Below are 18,669 nucleotides of genomic sequence, written 5' to 3'. Positions count from 1 at the left end.
TTCTCAATTTGGGGTCTCACTCCCCCGATTCATCTCCCGGTGCCCTTGCACAATTTCTGGGCTGAGACGTGTAGCTCTCCCAGCAGGTCTACCCACCTGCACACCTCCACCACTGTAGTTGCCACCCGAGCTTACCTAGCTCCTCACCCTAACCTAACTAACCGGGGAAGGCCCCTCCTGGCTCTGTCACCCCTTGGTGCCCTCTGGCACTGGGCTACCCGGGTCCGTCCTCCGGATCCTCGGGCCCCATCCACAACTACCAGCTCCCAGAGCCCACCTGCGGCCTCACCTGGCCGACATCCTCACATTGGTGGAGTGCCCAAACCAACTACACACACTAACAGGCTACACGCCCAGCCATTTCCACAACACTAATGCACCCATCCAAATACCATTCTTTCACCCGCACCACAGATGCCAATATCCAACCACAATTTACCTGTTCCCTCTACCTAACACTTACACTACCCGCCCCGGGTATTTGTGATGGGGGTCCATCCTTCCCCCATTCACACCTTCGCACCATCCACTCCACTCCATAGTTTCCACCATACTCACTCCACGACCATCCATTCCAATACTCCATATACTCCAGACCATGTATTCCATACACCTGTTCTCCATTCACCTGTAGTTGCACACCTGTGCAATCATACCTGGTGCCACCTGCACCCTCCTTCCTTCCTGGACCATTTGGTCAGCACAACTCACAATCACCTTCTCTCACTCATACACTGCTCCATACCCCTGTTCAGTTGCACACCTGTGCAATCACACCTGTTCCTTACACACTTTTCACAATACACTTCCAATCCTCAAACACACGGCATCATCTCATCTAACTACTCCCCTCTGAAACTTGCGCTTCCCCGTCGCCCCTTACATTATTGCGCTCCCTCGTCGTTATCATCCAAACGAATCTACCTGCGTCCCCACTACAGGTATCATTGTCACTACCCAATCTTAACGTTACCTAAGGTCATCTTCTAGGTCCCTACACATTATCCAAACCCTCCCTCGACGAGCTTACACTGCCATAAACCCCATAAACCTAGTGCTCCTTTGCCCCCTCTGTGAGGGATGACAGAGTTGCCATCCCACCACATCGGGCATCTCCCACTACCAATTTGGCTCGTCCAAATCCAACAAATCAAAAATTTGCCAATCACGACCCATCAATCTTTTGCCAATCATCAAATTTTGCTTTGCAATTTCGGGTCCAAACCACTATCCTCGTCATCAGTCTTCTCACTAGTGCCTCTCGGTGCGCCAATTTACTTCTAAAGCTCGGCTTCGTAAAGCCGAGCAATGAATGCGGGTTGTTTGGTGCCGGCGGCTGGATACTTCCGACACTCGGTGAAGGGAAGGACGCTTACCCGGGCCGAGATCCCACGCACCACCTCGGCACGGAGCCATCCAATGGCCCGATCTCGACCTGCCGGAACGCCTCAACAAAAAGGGGTCGCCATGACGACCCTTCCTATCGGGCTGCCCGCTCCGCCTAGTGGAGCACGGACACGGCCGTTCCGAGCGAGGCCCGGCGTGGATCGCGTACGGCGGTTCTTTCGAAACCGCCGTGGTTCGGATCCCCGCTGGTCCTCGCGGCACGCGAAGCTGCTCGGCGCGCACCGAGGGCCCGATTCGGCTATACGTCGCTCTAACCGCTAACCCGGTTACCGTCGATGCTTCACCTGCATGCTCACACCCCGCAGCCCGTTCCTTGCTCATACATCCAGCTGTTCCCATGTTCCTCGTCATTGCACCTTCTCTTACACACCCAGGTACACTCATTCCGCTCACAGACTTGGTCACACACCTGACCACCGAACACCTTTGCACACACTCATCGTTCGCACACCTCACCAACACACCTCTTCGCGCCCCCTCCTCGGTCACCTCCTCTGTGACAACCACAGGTGTGCCCTCACTCGCACACCCAACCACGTGCCTCACTACCAATTCCAGTGTGCATTCCCACACACGCTCTCCCATTCCAGGTGTGCTTCCTTCCATTCCAGGTGTACATCCTCTCTCACCTGTCACAACCAACTCACGCTCCATGTCACTCTTACTACACTCACCTCCACTCTCGGTCGCGCATTCACCCTTACTCTCGACAGCGCACTCTTTCCTCATGCACCCGTCCTTTACACACCTTTCTCGCGCACACTCTTGCGCACACTCTCCCGTTACACCCTCTGTAACACTCTCCACAGGCGTGCATTCTCCCTCACTCTTGACAGCGCACTCTTTCCCCATGCACCCGTCCGTTACACACCTTTCTCGCGCACACTCTCCCGTTACACCCTCTGTAACACTCTCCACAGGCGTGCATTCTCCCTCACTCTTGACAGCGCACTCTTTCCCCATGCACCCGTCCGTTACACACCTTTCTCGTGCATCCTCTTGCGCACACTCTCCCGTTACTTCCTCCGTAACACTCCTCACTACGCGCTTCCATGTGCTCCCTCGCACACGCGCTACGACCAACTCACTCTCGACAGCACACTCACTCCTCGGCGCGCACTTTTTCCTCACACACCCCAGAGTCGGACATTCTCGCACACCTCCTCTTTCGCACACCGTACCTGTCGCACACTTCACCAACGGCCTCTCACGAACACGCGGATCCAAATCAACCCCCAAGCCGACTGAAGCTTTCCTCACATCATATACATTTCCACGTATATCGCCACTCACCTTGGCACCTCGTCTCTGCACCTCCTTCGCCACCTGCAAACTCTTTATTTGGTGAGCGAGCACATCATCACGATTTGAGCACTGACCTTGCACATATTCCATCACCTCCTACTGTATTTTTCTCTTAGTTTCTGTCCATCTCTTCTTAATTTCACTCACCCCCTCTTCCACCTTCTCTAATTTTTCCTTCACCTCTTTTATTTCCCGGTGCGTTTCCTCTATCTCGTCCTCTAAGGCTACCTTGACCGTCTCTATGTGCGTCCTCACCTCCCGGTTCTTCGTCTCCATTACTTCTGTCACCTCGTCCAACCTCGTTGTCAGTCCCTCACGTACCATCTGACATTGCCTCTGTGTCGCTATCAAGTCATTTTTAATGTCGTTTTGTGTCACTTTTAACCCTCCTAGTACCGCAGTGTTCCTTTGAACCTGCTCCACTAACTCCGTCTGTCCCACCGTCAGCTGTTCCACCTCCTCCGTCAGGTCCTCTATGCCCCCCTTGTAACCTAGCCGTATTATTCCTCACCTCTTTCTCTATACGCTTTTCACCTCGCTTTACCTCCTCGCGTACCCCCGAGACCTCCTCACTTACACCTCGTCGTATCTCCTCTTTCATCTCCTCCATCTCTTTTGTAGATGCCACCCTCATCTGTCCCAATTCATCCCTCTGAGCATCCAATTTACTTTCTAACCCGATTTTCACCTCCTCTATCTGGTTCCCCTTCTGTTTGATTTCCCGGGCGGATTGCTCCCCCACTTCCCGCAATTTGCCTTCCATCCTATCTTCCAGCCCCCTTAACCCATTTTTCACCCCCTCTATCTGATTCTCCTGGGCAGCCATTCTATTTTCCACCCCCGTTAACCCATTCTTTACCTCTTTTATCCCATTGTCTAACCCCTCAAATTTTTTGTCTAAACCCTCAAATTTTTTGTCTAAACCCTCAAATCTTTTGTCTAAACCCTCAAATTTTTTGTCTAAACCCTCAAATTTTTTGTCTAAACCCTCAAATTTTTTGTCTAACCCCCCGATTTGATTTCCTAGTCGCTCCCCCATTCTGTTTTCCATTTCCTCACTATCAGCCCTCGCTTCGTCCCTCATTTCTTTAATTTCCCTGCTTCTTTTTTCGTTGTCGCACTTCGACTCCGCCATATATTCGCCGAACCGTGCCATGAACTGCTGCATGTCAAACGGCTGCATGTCAAACGGCTGCATGTTAAAGCCCGCTGATACAGCGGGCTCGGTTACCGCGCGCTCGTACGAGGCGCCATTTTGCGCCTCTTCAACCACGTGCGAGCCACCATTTTGGGTCCCTTCAACCACGTGCGCGAGAGCGCCATTTTGCGCGCCTGATACCCCCTCAACCACATTGCCATTGTTCTCCTCCTCCCTTTCCTCCACATACATTTCCCCGAGGTCCTGGGTCGATTCTACCCCGTCTATCTCTCCCACCGGCATCCGATCGCCTTGATTGTCCATGGCACGACTCAATTTGGGATTTTAAAAAACAAATTTCGGCCGCTCCAAATTTTGACCAAATTTTTTATAGATGTTTTAAAAATTTGGTTCGGGCCTCGTATCTCACTCCCAGACACCAATTGTTACGGTCCGCGGATAAGGATGTTGTTTGCCGAGCGGAGGCCCCGCGGCCCTAACAGTTACCCCGACTAACCCGATTCCTGGACGTTGGCCGAAATCGCGCCACAGATATTCAATTTGGAAACCTCTAAACTCTAAAGCGACCGAATGTAAAGAGGAAGAAGAAGAAGACGTACAGAGGAATAACAGGATTTATTAATTATTTTCACAAGCCAAAGCAAAGAGAGCAGCTGGTTATATACAGAAAATGGAATGAGCAGAAACACAGTGAAATCATTAGCTTACCTATACAAGCTTAATTAATAAACCCCAGGACAACGTGAAAGACAGACGGCCGATCACACTTACACGGGGAAATGCAGGCCGGAAGGAATGGCTTGGAGATGGGTGGCTTTTAGAGGCAAGGAAGGTTCAGCGGGTACTGGGCACGGTCGGGCCAGAAGGCACCGCCGTCAAGAAGCCGAGCTTTGGTCCCAAACTGCGCGGGCGAAGTTCCTTTCTCTGTACTGCTGCCTCGTGCGCTCCTTGCGTTGCCCCGGTCCGCTTTTCCTGCAGCGCGGCACGTCTCACGGCGGCTCGGTCACACCTGCTCGTCTCCAGCGCATCTCCTGGACCCATCTCTGTAAAAGCTCATCTCGGGTAAAAGCTCATCTCGGGTAAAAGCTCATCTGCTTGGGGACTGGGGAGCGAGCGTCCCGCGGCGGGTTATATAGGCCCCGCCCTTCACCCTTGGCGAACCTCCCCCAAGCGTTCTCGCTCCGCCCTCTCTAGCCAAACCCCTTGTTCTGGGTTGGATGAGCGGGGCCGACTTATTCCTCCCCTCTATGGCGAGGTGGAGACCCGCCTTTCTTCTTCGGCGTTACCTCGTGCGTAATGGAGTCAATTGCAGCAAAGTGGACGGCAGATGAAAATGCAGCAAAGTGCTTAAAGTGTCAATTGCAACAAAGTGGCAAACCTGGCACTTGGAAGCTGCCATGGGGCGTCGGAGGGCCTACTCTTATTTAATTCGGTGCAATGAAGAGTCAAACTAGTGGGAAACACATCCTTAGCCTACAGAGAATAAGGGACTAACTATTTAAAAGGATATATCGTGTCCTGTGTGTAGGTTTATGGAATTAACTAAGAGGACGAGCTGCGACCATTCTTTACATTACGAGGGTCAGTTACACACAACAAAACCATACTTTTCACATTCGTTACACTTTCTCAAAATGGTTACACTTCTCAAATTCGTTACACTTCTCAAATCCGTTACTATATATATATATATATATATACATACATACATATATATATATATAATGTCGGTAGGGTAAAGCAATATCTAGAGTCAGGTAGATCTGAATAGGTAACATGCTTCGTCTGTCACGATAGGGAATCTACCTGTAATAAGTTCTGTGTTTTAGTCCGGTTTATCGGGTTAAGATATCTGCTTGTGAACATAGCAGGACGTTTGGGTGTTAGATAGTGTCGGGATTAAAGATAAATCCCTGTGTGTCACACCTGGTAATCAAACCCTTGTCCCTTATGGCAATGCATACCCTGTAGACACTTAGACAGGTCCTGTAGTACAACATTAAATAATTCCCTTCCCTGACAAGGACTTCGGAAGAAAACAGGCAAGGGGCCAGTTTGGGGCACCGCCGCATGGGCCACAGCCAGCTACACCTCCGGCAGGCCTAGGAACATAGAGTGACACGAGCTATCACCACGCTACAGGGAACGAGTGATTGGTTGGCGCGGAAGGCACGAACCTCCAGCCAATCAGGGCGACCAATACCAGGTGGGAAGGACTCGGCCAATGAGAGGGCGCCAGGAAGAGAAAAACGTCGAGAAGATTGACGTCACCGGGGAGGTTATATGAGGGCGCTCCGAACGACATTTTCTCTCTGGCACGACCAGCTCTTGTGCAGCTCGAGTTTTTTTTGTTTTTGTTTTTTTTGTATACTGAATCGAGGTTCGTGAAAGAGCTAACATTTATTTCACAAACAAATCAACCAGACAAACAAAATATACAAAAAGAGGGAGCGGAAGACAAGATGGGGAGAGAAGGGGAAGCACACAACCACAACATTTGAGAGCAGGGAGAAGTGTGGGAGGGAGAGGACTTGGGGGCAGGAGGCGTGGGAAGGGGGGGGGGGGGTGGGAGAAGTATAAAACACAAGGGGACCGAAATTAGCGGGGGTAGAAAAGATCAAGGTTTTGGATGGGGGAGGATAAGAGATGGTGGTGAACAGCTGTTTTAAAGACCTGGAGGGTGGAGTGGGATTGAAGAGAGTGAGGGAGTTTGTTCCAGAGGCGGGAGAAAAGAGGAATGAAGGAGTGAAGGTGAGCAGAAAGTCTTGATTTTGGCAGTTTAACCATAAGAGGGTTACAGGCAGATCTTGTGCGACCTGTAGGAATATTTGGGGGACAGAGCCCAGAGAGGGCTGGGGGGGCAAGGCCAGAGAGGAGTCGGTAGAAGACGGAAAGACCACCAACCTGCCTGCGGTGAGTGAGTGAAAGGCCCTTGGAGTTAGCTTCATCGCGGGAGATTCCAATGATTCTGAACGCTTTGGTTTCAACAGCATGAAGACGGGCTAGGTGTGAGGCAGGAGCACCAGACCAGAGGGGAGAGCAGTATTCCATAGAGCTGCGGATGAAAACGGCACAACACAACGAGTTTTTGGGTTATTCGCTGCCTCTTGTACTGCATGTCCCTCTCTGGCTGTCTTGTGCTCTCTGCGCTTCCCTGCTTGGTCTTGAGAGGTCCTGGTGGTCGTTGGCTCGCCATCTGCGTGGTGCTTGGAGCGGTGCTCGGTGCTTTCGGTGCTGTGAACGGGCGGGACCTTGTGTGCGAACGGAGAGGATGTTGGCTCGGGCATAGCAAAGCATGCGAGGCGGACGGAGGGTTCCTCCACGCCGGAGGTTGGAGCCAAGTGCGGACAAGCCGACGGACAGATAAAACGGCACACCACAACGAACGTTTTCTTTTCCTTAATCCGTATTCCCTCATCTCGTATCCGAAATCTGTGTGTCGGGACGTCCCGATTAGGATATTTATTACCGGTGCGTGCTTTTCCTGTCCCACCTCCTTGTGAATAAACCCTTATATTATTTTCTGTATATATATCTGAACGCAGTTTCCGTGTGATTGATTTAATAGGTAAGGCTGCAGGGCTCTTGTGCCGGAAGAGCGGATCAAGTGGTGGGGTGCAGGGGGTGCGCACCCCACCCCCCCCCCCTTCGATCCAGGATGAGGGTGCAGGCAGTATGAATCTGCTGAACTGTTGGACCAGGGAAGAACACAAGGAACTGCAGAAACTTCCAAGAACGCACGAAATGCCGTTTCTGACGATCTTTTTTTTTTAATTTCATGGGGGAAGACCCCCAGACCCCCCTCTTTATCCCCCCACCCCCAGCGCTATAGTTTCATGCACCCCCCCCACCCCCCCCCGTCTTGAAATTCCTGGATCCGCCCCTGCGCCACCCCCCTCCATCCCACGCGCTTTGGTGTAGCTTTTTGTTTCCGGAGTCCGCCATTGAGTTTTCGCCTCAGGGGTTAAGGACTTCGCGATCGGCTTCCGTGACCGTCTGATTTTAATCAAAGGCGGCCACATGACAATATATATATATATATATATATACATATATATATATACATATACATATACATATATATATATATATATATATATATATATATATATATATACATATATATATATACATATACATATACATATATATATATATATATATATATACATATATATATATATACATATATATATACATATATATATATATACATATATATATACATATATATATATATACATATATATATATACATATATATATACATATATATATATACATATACATATATATATGTCGAGATCATGCCTTTTATTGTGCCTTATGTAATTGTGGTTTGCATTTAATAATGGATGCTTTGTGAAAAGGATTAAGCTTACCATATTCCCTCTTGTTTTGAACTATGTTTTATTGTCCAACTTTGCCAAAAAATGTAGAAAGATAGTGAAACTGCTTGCTCTGTTAGACCCCTAGTGAAAACGCGTCTGTCTGTCCTTGACCAAAAGCCAACATGGAAGATAAGTTTTGAGAATGTCACGGTGCTCTTTCTCCCTCCCGCATCTTGCCCTTTGCTCATGCCAAAGAAGATAGGACATTGGTGGGGGTACTGGTCAACGTTTCCCCCATTGTGCATTATACTGCTGAAACTTGCCAAAATTAGCGGAGATTTTTATCACACTCTGCAAGTATATAAGGAAGTTCTTTCTGTAAGGAACTCAGGAGTGTATGTGGCCATGCTGTTCATTTGTGAAGGGTATGACTCTTACACCCTCCACAGCGCTGTGATATTGGTTCATCATTAAATCTTGTTATCTCTTGAACTCAAGGTGTGGAACATGGTTCTGTTCTCGACAATTTTGGTGTCAGAAGTGGGATCCGACTCTGAGCGATATTTGGGAGGCAGACCCTGTGGGGACTCAGCGGAGAGGCTGGCCAGCACTGATTCGATTAACGTGAGTTTTCATACTGAGGGGTCTTTCCAAATTGAGCTCTGTTCACTCACTCAGGCTGTCTGTCTTCCATTTCGTCGTTCCGTGCTTGGATCACGAACAAATTGGAATCTGGTGTGTAAGTACAGGCCTATTTGGCTCGGGTAACAAGTTGTCTATTGATGAACCAAGAAATGGGGGTCAGTTAGCAAAAAGGGGGGACTTCTTGGTAAAGCCAAGAACTTCCCAGGCAGGGCAGTCTAGAGACAAGATGGAGTTGATGGGGTTGATAGTAACCAGAGAAAGTATTGGCTGCGGACTAACGGAGGGGACCCAAGGAGGATGGCCAGGATAAGTGTTAAGCTAAGTTAAGAAGGGAAAACCCCTTTAGGAAAGCCCTGGCATGGGTGATAAGTCAGACAAGTTAGAAGCGCTATACAAGCATTGACCGCGAGTTAGCGCCGCGGGAGGACCGGATGAGGGAAATATCGGCGCGGTAAACTAAAAGGCAGGATTTTTCGGTGGATGGCCTCGGGGCGCTTCCTTGCGCCTTGTACGCATCACGAGCTGCTTCTTGCAAATGGGGGTCGTGCTGCCGTGCGCTGGGAGCGACCGCCTGGGCGCATGGACGGGAAAATGTTCCGTGCACGTTAATTAAATATCTTAAGGGAGATTAAGGTATGTCGGAGTAATAGTACTGTGTTAAGAGAAGGGTATTACAGATCGGGGGGCGGCCCGATCTTCGACCCGCTGGAGGGACTAGCCCAAGGAAGGTAGGACGATGAGTATTTTAAGTTAAGCTACGCACTGGATGTGTGTATCTGATAAACCCCCCCCCCCTCAAGGCCTTCTTTGTCCTGTCTCAGGATTTAAGGCATGCACATCCGGTGCAGTTTTTACCCAAAGGAAGGAGTTCTGACAATATGCTATAGGTAGGTCAAGTATTAGCTCTTTCTGGACAAAAGATGAGGTTAGATCTGGAGAAATAAAACAGAGAGGATTATAATGTACGAGGTGTGTGGAATCCAGCTGTAAACACGCGAGCCGAGACATGCAGGCAGGTTGCCGGGGCAACGGAGTAGCTGCCTCGCGGGGAACAGCGAGGTGGGACAGAATCGAGACAGGAATGCGGACCCGTGCTGTGCACAAGCAGGGGACGCATTCGTGTGTGTAAACAATGCGAGTGATGAGGTAGCTTGAAGTGATGTGTTGGAGTGAGCACATGTATGTTGTGTGCTGAGTGGAAGCAGTGCTGCATTGTCGAGCATGCTTCCAAGGAAGACTTTGGGATGCTAGAGTTGGAAGCGTTTTGTTTTGTATCTCAAGGGAGATATTGGTTATTTCTTATATGTGGAAATAGGAAATGTTTATGTGATTTTTGGAGAAGGATAAATTAAACTGGAATCAGAAAAGCGCAGGTACCAGATAGGAGAAAGGCAGAAGTGCTGAGACTTCAAAAGCACAGGAAGAAAGAAATCCAGGTAGAAACCAAGGGATGGATAGGCTCACATCACAGCAAGGAGCCAGGTAAGTTCACAGGTAGGTCCAATCATCTTTGGATTGGATTGTGTGTATAAGGGAATGAATGATCTGTCATTGCAGCGTGTATTTGTGTTTATTGTGTGTGTGTCATTGATGTGTGTCATTGATTGACATGGGGTTCCCCAAATTGCCTGCGGGCGTTGGGCAATCCGGACGAGTACATTTAGGAAGAAATAAGAGGTATCAGTTTAGATTTTGAGATGCCATGTGGGACTCAGTCTGCTGGGGAAAATTGGCAGGGAATAATGAGTATGTTATGGAGAGCATGTGTAGACAGGGCTTTAAAACAAGTGTTCAATTACATCCCCACATTAATGGCTCTCCAGATGTAGCAAGGGAGAATGGGAGTAAAAGTCAAAAATGATAGGCTGTCAACCGACTAGGTGTTTATTCAACGGCATGGCCGGGGCTTGTATTTGGCCGACTTGGGATGGCAGAATGCGTTGAATGAAGGCAAGAATGACATGTGATGCTGGCGTGAGTCCAATCGGAAGGATGGATGGTTATGGTTTCACCCGGTCTGTTTATCTGTCTGTCTGTCCGGACACGGAGCTCTTGGGAGAGCCAGGATGGGTTGGGGTGACCAAGATGAATGTGGACAATATATTAATTGTTTGCCATTGTGAAATTTTGCCCTCGATTTGAGACGAAGACATATGGCATTTGCTGTCGGGTTCAGGTTGGCTGGTTTCCTCAGCTCTGGAGGATCAGAGCGGGTGGATATTTTAAGTTGATACTCCTATGACAAATGTTGATACTCCTATGTGATGCGGGGTATGTGTGTGGTGATGGTGTCTGGGGCCTCGGGGTTTGCCCCTGCCTATTTGCCGGTCTGTCTGTCTGTTACATTTGACCCTCAGAAAAGGTTTCGTGAAAGGGGTTACACTTGATGGGCCAACTTATGGACAGGAACATGGAATTTGTACAGAATGCAGGCGATAACCCACCTGTGTCTATCTCTGTGTGTGTGTGTCCGTATTTGTCTGGCTTTCTGGCTGTCCATGGAGTCATGTCTTTGAACACTGATTTTGAGGGAGTTGCGGGTGTGCCATGGAGTTCAGGTGCACCTGCGGTGGTTGGAAGGTGATGGTGGATCGGGTGCGAGGATGCACGCTTGGATTCTCACTCTGAGTATATGGTATATACTCTGAGTATATAGTCTAGTAGGAAGACTAGGTCCCCCTGCACCCCCCGGAGATATACTTCTAATCAGTGTTTCTAGATTGGAAAAAATGTGTAGAAAATGACTAGCTATGGCCCCAAGCTGAAAAAATGTCCCACATACCATTTTTATGCAAATTACTGCTGCCATTATCAAAAAAACGATTTTTGACATATCTCAGCCAATATTGCAGATAATTGAAAAATGAAGGTGTCTAGACCCATGTTTTGAAGGGCATAGATCATGATAGAACTATTCATAACATGATTACATGTGTCTATGGTATACTAGTATGCTAATTAGTGCTTTATTTACAAAATAATCACAGTTTTACGAAATAATAGACTCATATTAAGGTCCGTCTACACAGACGTTAACACAAAGTTTTATTTTTCTAAATATTACAACTGTCAAAATAGTCCTAGCACTCAATGTGACCACTCTTCTCTTGCTTGTTTTAGATAAACATCATTAGCATTAGTGATTCTACACTGAGTCAGTCATCATCATTTTCATCGAAATCGTCAGAGTCAAACTCTTCTTCTCCTTCCTCTTCCTCCTCCTCTTCGTGCTCTCCTGTGTTCAGAAGATCCACCAGTGAGGTTGGTAGGATGGGACCACTGGACCACATTGGTTTGTGGTCTCCAAACCACAGGTCTCCCTGCTCTTGGGCAGTCTGGGTCATCGATGAGATCCACCATCTCAAGGGTCTTTTCATAGAACTGTGCCCGTGCTGTGGTTGTTCGGCACCATCTCTGGTATGCCCCAAACTGACTGTACAGGCCAGCAAAGCCACCTGAAAAGTGAACATATTTTAATTGCATAACCCAATCATTAAAAGGGAAATGTTTTGTAAGAGCAGTTTACATCATATAAAGCTGGTTTCTACAGTTTCAAATGTATAATGTACTGAAAGAAAATGATGTACCTGATGATTTAGCAAAGCGCATGAACGTTTCTTCCATTGTCTTGTCGACAGCACTGAGTGCCCCTGGTATCATCGAGCGAGCCACTGCGATTGCACCCATAGTAAGCAGGTCCTTGGCCCCTGGGTGCGTGCTTTCCAGATTTGTCAGGTGGACTTCCAGCCAAGTCAGATATCTGTAAAGTACAGAGAGGGAAATACTGTAGACATTTATTGGAATAGCTCCTCTCATAATACATGAACCCAAGTATCAATTAAAATCTACTCAGTGATGGTTATACATTTTACCATGTATGCTACACAAACCTGGAGTAGTTGTGTCCGTCAAAGGCGAAGAAGATATCTGCCATCTCTCCGTTACACTTGTGAAACAGCTGGAGGTTGTTGGTCTTCACAGAGTGGAGGAGCATGAAGACAAGATGGCAGTGGGTAATGAACGACATCCAGAAGGCAGCTGTCTTCCCCAGGTGGCCCTTGCGCACCTTTTCCTCAAAGGCATGGTACTTTTTGATGAGGAGTAGAGTTGAGGGGTCTTTGAGGGCTTCATCGAGCTGCTCTCGGTTGCAAGACTGGGTCATTCTGAGAAGCACAGCAGGGTCAGAGATCATGATGTTCTCCTCCTCAGTGAATCTCTCCATCAACAGCCTCTCCATTGCCTCACACACTGTTTTGAGGCAAAAGAGGGACTTTGCGTAGGCCTTTCCACTGAGAACACCTTTGAGAGATCCACTTGTTACTAGTTGTGCCTCAAAGAGAATCTCTGCATATCCAGAACCACGCATCTTGTGTCCAGTGAGCATCCCGATGTAGTTCATGGATGTGTGGAAGGGTCCAATCGTTACTACATGACTAGCAAATTCATTTGGCCAGCGCCAGATGATGGGAAGGGCTTTCATGCAGACACCCAGATCAAATGTATTCAGGACCCATCTCTGACCCACCTCAGCAGTTGCTGCCTCGGAACGCTTCAGTAGCTCACGAACAACTGCGTTGTCTGTGATCGGTTGGTGGATAGGCGTGCAGTAGTCGACTGTTGATTTGCTGGGTGGGGGAGAACCAGTTGCAGAGGTGAAACCCCCTAGCCCAGGCACAGGCTGCAGGCCACAGCTTCCGATGTATCTGATGAAGAGCCAGATGTAGTACTCTTGCATCGTAGTGGCATAGACTGTGTCATTCTCTGCTGGCGGTGTGAATGATGAGCCTTCAGGGAACTTCGGGCCAACGCGAGTAAAGTGCAAGGGTGGGAGAGTTTTTGGTGTGTCGACCTTCAGGCTACGCTGTTGTGACCTATTGATGGTAGGTAGCATTCGGTCCTTGCTGCTCTCGAACCCGGGCTTGACCTCCTGCACCATGATTCCTCCAGCACTGTTTACAATGTTGCTGCCGTGCACACTGGTAGTGGTTTTATTCAAGTTGTCCCACTCACAGTGGAATACAAGGTTGCCCTCTCCTGTCACAATTTGTGGTGTACGATAAGTTGAGACTTCATCCAGGACCTTGGCGAGAGCAGTTTCCAACTCCAAGGCGAAATCGTAGCTCTCAGAGTGTCCAAGCCTGTGTAGTATTGTGGTGAGCTGTTTGCTTCGGAACAGGTGCCTTACAGTCACACAGAGGAGAATGTGCTTTGGTAACTTCCATTTTCCATCTGACACTGCACGGCACAGATCTTGTCCAATGGAGAAGACCAGACGCTTCACCTTTTCTGTCTCGATGCCCTCCTTGCCAGTCATTAGCACGCTGAGAAAGCGGACAAGGTCTGGAGGTAGGATGTCTTCAGGATTGAGCTCCATGTCTTCAGCTGTTGGTGGCCATGGTTGGTCTTTACACTCTCTGAAAGCCTGTAGAATACCCTGGCGAAGTTGGAGGGCAACATTTTGGTTCTTGTTTGTGCTTCCGAGTGTGAATGCTCGTGCGAGAGCATTGGAAACTGTTATGTTTGAGCTGTGCACAAGCCAGAAAGAAATGACATCACATTTGTCATGATCAACCTTCGTGAAGTGGATATGCTCCTTGATTGGGTCATTCTGTAGGCGTTTCAGTAGTTTCTCTGACCGATAATTTGAGTTCTCATATCCATTCAGTTTCAGTTCCTCGACATAGAGCAAGCGCAAGGAAGAAAGCTGTAGAACTTTATTCTGCTGGATGACCTGGGTTTGAATGTGTTCCAGTACTGAGTTGAATGCCTTTTCATGGGCGGCTGACATGCAAGCCTGCTCCTTTGGTGCTTCGGCTCTGTGAATCGCACGCTCATAGTTGTAGAATGCTGTGCGGAAAGCTTTAAAACATGACGGATGGTGTTTGGCCTCACATGCAAAGAGGTCTTTGTTTTTCACCTTTCGATGGAGTCGATAGAGACCCATTTTCTCAGCCCGTGTTTCGATTTGCTCCCATGCATTTTCTTTGTTTTTAAAGGATGGGAAGGTTGTAGGCCTCTCAGTATTGCGATGAGCATCTTTGGTCTCAACTTTCTCACAAAATATACACTCTGGCGGGAAGATGGGTTCAGCAGAACCTCCTGGTTTACGAGGAGAGTGATGCCATGATGAGGTTGATGGCCCTGGTTCTGTATCATCTCCCAGACGATGAAAGTGGCGGACAAAGTGCTTATAACACTTGCTGTGATATCCTACTCTTTCTAGGTCATCAGGAAGAGTTGCCGGGATCTGATCACATACTGATTGCATACGACATGGGGAGTCATGCGGTTGGTTGAGACGTCTATCCCGGATCTTTTGAAGCAGTTGCAGTTTTTCTGAAGCAGATCCTTTAATTTTACGGAGGGGCGTGAAATCCCCATGATCAGACATGGATGGTACATGAAGGATGCATGTAGGAGGAGAGCTTTGGGCTGCAGGTTCTACACTCCGTTTTCTTTTGGGCATGCTTGCTGTCGATGTCTACCATCACTGTTAAATGACAAATAAGAAATCACGAATGATGTTAAAAGTGCCTGTGAAAGGAGGCTCTGAGTTTTCAGTGAGGTAACAGAGGTTCTGAGTCATGTTCTACACTAGGGTACTTTTTAGCTGACTAAACCATGTTTAGTGGCATCAAAAGTGCTAATAGCTAAAACATCTAAATTCTTCCACACTAACGTTAGCTATCTAGGCCAATGAAACATTGTGCTAAGTTACTGTAGCTAGCTCAGCTGTCGTGCCTCTTTCTGGTTCAATTCATATACAGAAGTCAACAGATATGTCTCATGTTTGGCATTAACAAAAGTTTAAGTTACACCGACATTAGGAACATACTGTACATAGATGAGGCTAGCTTTAACGTTAGCTAACATGGTGCTAGCTGGCTCAGCTGTTATTCTGCCTGTTTATGATTTCATGCAGAAACTGAAGTCAAGAGTGTGAGTAACATTATAGTTAGCATCTTACCTGGCTAGATTGGAGGATGAATACCAAGAACAACACACAGATGGAATGGAAGACTGAACTTTCAACTGAGGTATTCAATAACATCAACGTTACCAATTGATACGAGCGCGCGACATTACCAATTGATACGAGCGCGCGAGCGCGCATGTTACATGGATGGAAATGTAAAATGGCAGCTATAGCAGCACTAATTTGGATCTCTAGTCTGTCATTTCTGCACTGTGATTGGATAACATAAAAAAATATGTTTGGGAGTTAACAGCAGGAGTTGGTAGATTTTACGTGGGCTGGGTGAGAAACCTTTAAATAAGCAAGTGAAAATCTCTCGCAATACAAAGTCAATGGTGGGAAGAAAAGTTGAGTGGTACCAATGTTACTGCCAATGTCCCGCCCCTATGCAAGACTCAGGAGCATCTTGTTGACATTTAACCTTGAAAATACCTGGGTTTAGACCCCTTATGTACCATGTTAAGTTATCTGCAGTATTAACGTATCCTTATCATTTGTAAAACTGATTATTTTGTAATTACAGCATTAATATGCATACTAGTATACCATAGACACATGTAATCATGTTATGAATAGTTCTATCATGATCTATGCCCTTCAAAACATGGGTCTAGACACCTTCATTTTTCAATTATCTGCAATATTGGCTGAGATATGTCAAAAATCGTTTTTTTGATAATGGCAGCAGTAATTTGCATAAAAATGGTATGTGGGACATTTTTTCAGCTTGGGGCCATAGCTAGTCATTTTCTACACATTTTTTCCAATCTAGAAACACTGATTAGAAGTATATCTCCGGGGGGTGCAGGGGGACCTAGTCTTCCTACTAGACTAATATGGTCGTTTTCTGTTTTGTGCTTTAATGGTGGTTGATTTGACTTCCCTGAAAGGGGGACAATAAATATTTGGTGTTAGCTGTTGTCATTTCGGATGTTTGCAGTTGTAATGTGGAGCCAGTCTGTCTGTCCGACTGGGTGTGTCTGACTGCGCCTGCAGATATGGATCAAGGAGGAGCAGTGTCTGCGGTGTCTGTTATGGTGTCGAATGTCATTCACTGTGTCTGCTGACGTGTCGTGTGACTATGGTGACTATGATGGTGTGTCCTGGCGGGAAGAATCGTGGCAGCCTACAGATTTGAATGGAATGGCCTCTGTGAGACCATCCTGTTAGTACGTTGGGGGTTCGTCTGTCTGTCTGTCTGTGAATGGAAACTCAGAAAATTGAACTGGACTTCGACAGAAGGCAGGTGGGTGGTCACCTGCTGTGAATTGTGGTGGAACATTTGTGATGTCCCCTAATACGAGGGGACGAATTGGTTTGTAAATGTGTTGTGCAGGTACTTTCTCTGTAGGTAGCCAAATTCTACCTGGGGTAAGTCAAGGTGGAGGGGAGTTGTCTCTGATGCCTTGCTCCACGGGGCAGTACTATTGTTGTCAAGTCTCATGTAATCTTGGTTAACGTATATCTACGGACAAGAGCTGCACTTTATTTTAGTAAGTGACTGGGAAAGTTTGTTTTAAAAAGTGCCAGTGGAGTTGTTTAGAGTTATGGAGGTCACAGCTCGCTGGAACCTCTTTGTTTATGTTTGGCTGGCTTACACTGGCTAGTGTATGGGAAAAAAAGGGGGACTGAAAATGCTTTGAATTTGCAGCCTGGCGGACAAGAGCTGTGTTTGGGAAGGTTAGAATCCAGCATTTTGCAGCCCTGAGCAGAGGGGATTGCCCATTGGGCATGTTTAGGATTTAACAGGGTGGTGGAGGTCTGTGGAAATATGAATCCAATGTTTGATGCATACTGTGCCGGTGTGCTCTGAGTTCGAAGGAAGATGATGCGATTATTTCAGATTTATCATAGTTAAGTTTGAGAAAGTTGATTTGAAGCCAGGATTTATTTCAGTGATGCAGTCCGTAGGGCTATTCGGGTACTTTGAAGTGATTTACATCGGAATGCATCTCTTGGAGGACTCCCGTTGTTCAAGGGAGGAAAGGTGTGAAATAGTGACGTCATCCTCGCTGGAAATGTGATTGGAAATGGCAGGATTGACGCGAGAGTCACAGTGGGTGAAAAAATTGACCAACATGAGAATTAGGTCTATTTCAATAAATAGATCAGGTTATTTTCTTTTTATTATTTGTTTATTGGGCAGCTATTGGGCCAGAGGCTAAAACAGGTGTCTGCAACAGGTGCATGGGATGCTAAGAGAGGTATTAGAGGACATTGGATTGACTTTAAATTGAAATGAAAATTGAACAGGTGGATTAGGAAAATGAGTTTGTTCAAATAATCGTGGCATCTGTGGGATGCAACAATTTTGTGCCAGAATAGTGTATGGGGAACCGTCATCTGGGAAGCGTCGTTAAATGGCAGTAGGTTTAAACAGGTATTGAAAGGGTTCGTGCAATGTCATTTTGGGGCACCACTCGACACAAGAGTGGTAGAGAGCTGAAGTGAATTCTGCCAATATGGTGCAATAGGGTGACAACTGAGTTTTATTTGGAAAACTATTTGTTTGCAAACTTGGTTCGTACATAAGCTAGCAAAGAGATTATGCCAGTCTGAGGGAGTTTGTGTCCTTTGGATGGGAGCTGGAGCCTTGTAGGGTTGGGGCTGGTGGCTCGCCATTGTCTGTCTGCCAGTTATGGTGGGCAGAGGGAAGAGGGAGTGATACTGCTCTGGCCTCTTGCTTGGCAGAATTGAGTATTGCTGGGTTTACCCCTGTTCAAAATTGAGCTCTCGAGAGCTGATTAACATTAGGATGCATCTCTCAAGGGACCCCTGGGTGGTCTCGAGAGCTGAGGTGTGAAATATGGTGACATTGTCTTGTGGACACTTTGTGAGTGGCTAGA

General features: G+C 47.5%; 1 protein-coding gene and 1 long non-coding RNA gene across 2 annotated transcripts in view; one reads left to right on the top strand and one right to left on the bottom strand.

Moving 5' to 3' along the window:
* Positions 1 to 9,939: 9,939 nt before the first annotated feature.
* The window catches only part of LOC144890861 (uncharacterized), an 11,214-nt gene continuing 2,484 nt past the window's right edge, over positions 9,940 to 18,669 (top strand). The window contains exon 1 of the long non-coding RNA XR_013622537.1: positions 9,940 to 10,329. This is a non-coding gene — a long non-coding RNA (uncharacterized LOC144890861). The remainder of the gene's footprint in view (positions 10,330 to 18,669) is intronic.
* Positions 10,336 to 14,635, bottom strand: LOC144890975 (uncharacterized). The gene is made up of 4 exons (XM_078772867.1): positions 12,738 to 14,635; positions 12,435 to 12,607; positions 12,157 to 12,302; positions 10,336 to 10,392 (listed from the first exon to the last, which is right to left on the bottom strand). The coding sequence occupies exons 1-4, from the start codon at positions 14,633 to 14,635 to the stop codon at positions 10,336 to 10,338; spliced, it is 2,274 nt and encodes a 757-aa protein (XP_078628993.1).

The sequence above is a fragment of the Myxine glutinosa genome, chromosome 2, assembly GCF_964187855.1.
Source record: "Myxine glutinosa chromosome 2, kmMyxGlut1.1, whole genome shotgun sequence".
Taxonomy (NCBI): domain Eukaryota; kingdom Metazoa; phylum Chordata; class Myxini; order Myxiniformes; family Myxinidae; genus Myxine; species Myxine glutinosa.
Note: the sequence above shows the minus strand (reverse complement) of the source record. Positions and strands in the feature narration are given on the sequence as shown.

Coding starts and splice junctions, on each gene's coding strand:
- LOC144890975 (XM_078772867.1), bottom strand. CDS start 14,635: ATGTCAGCCGCCCATGAAAAGGCATTCAACTCAGTACTGGAACACATT. Junction 12,608..12,737: donor GACGGACACAACTACTCCAG/GTTTGTGTAGCA, acceptor TGTACTTTACAG/ATATCTGACTTGGCTGGAAG. Junction 10,393..12,156: donor CAAGAGCAGGGAGACCTGTG/GTTTGGAGACCA, acceptor CTGCAATGACAG/ATCATTCATTCCCTTATACA.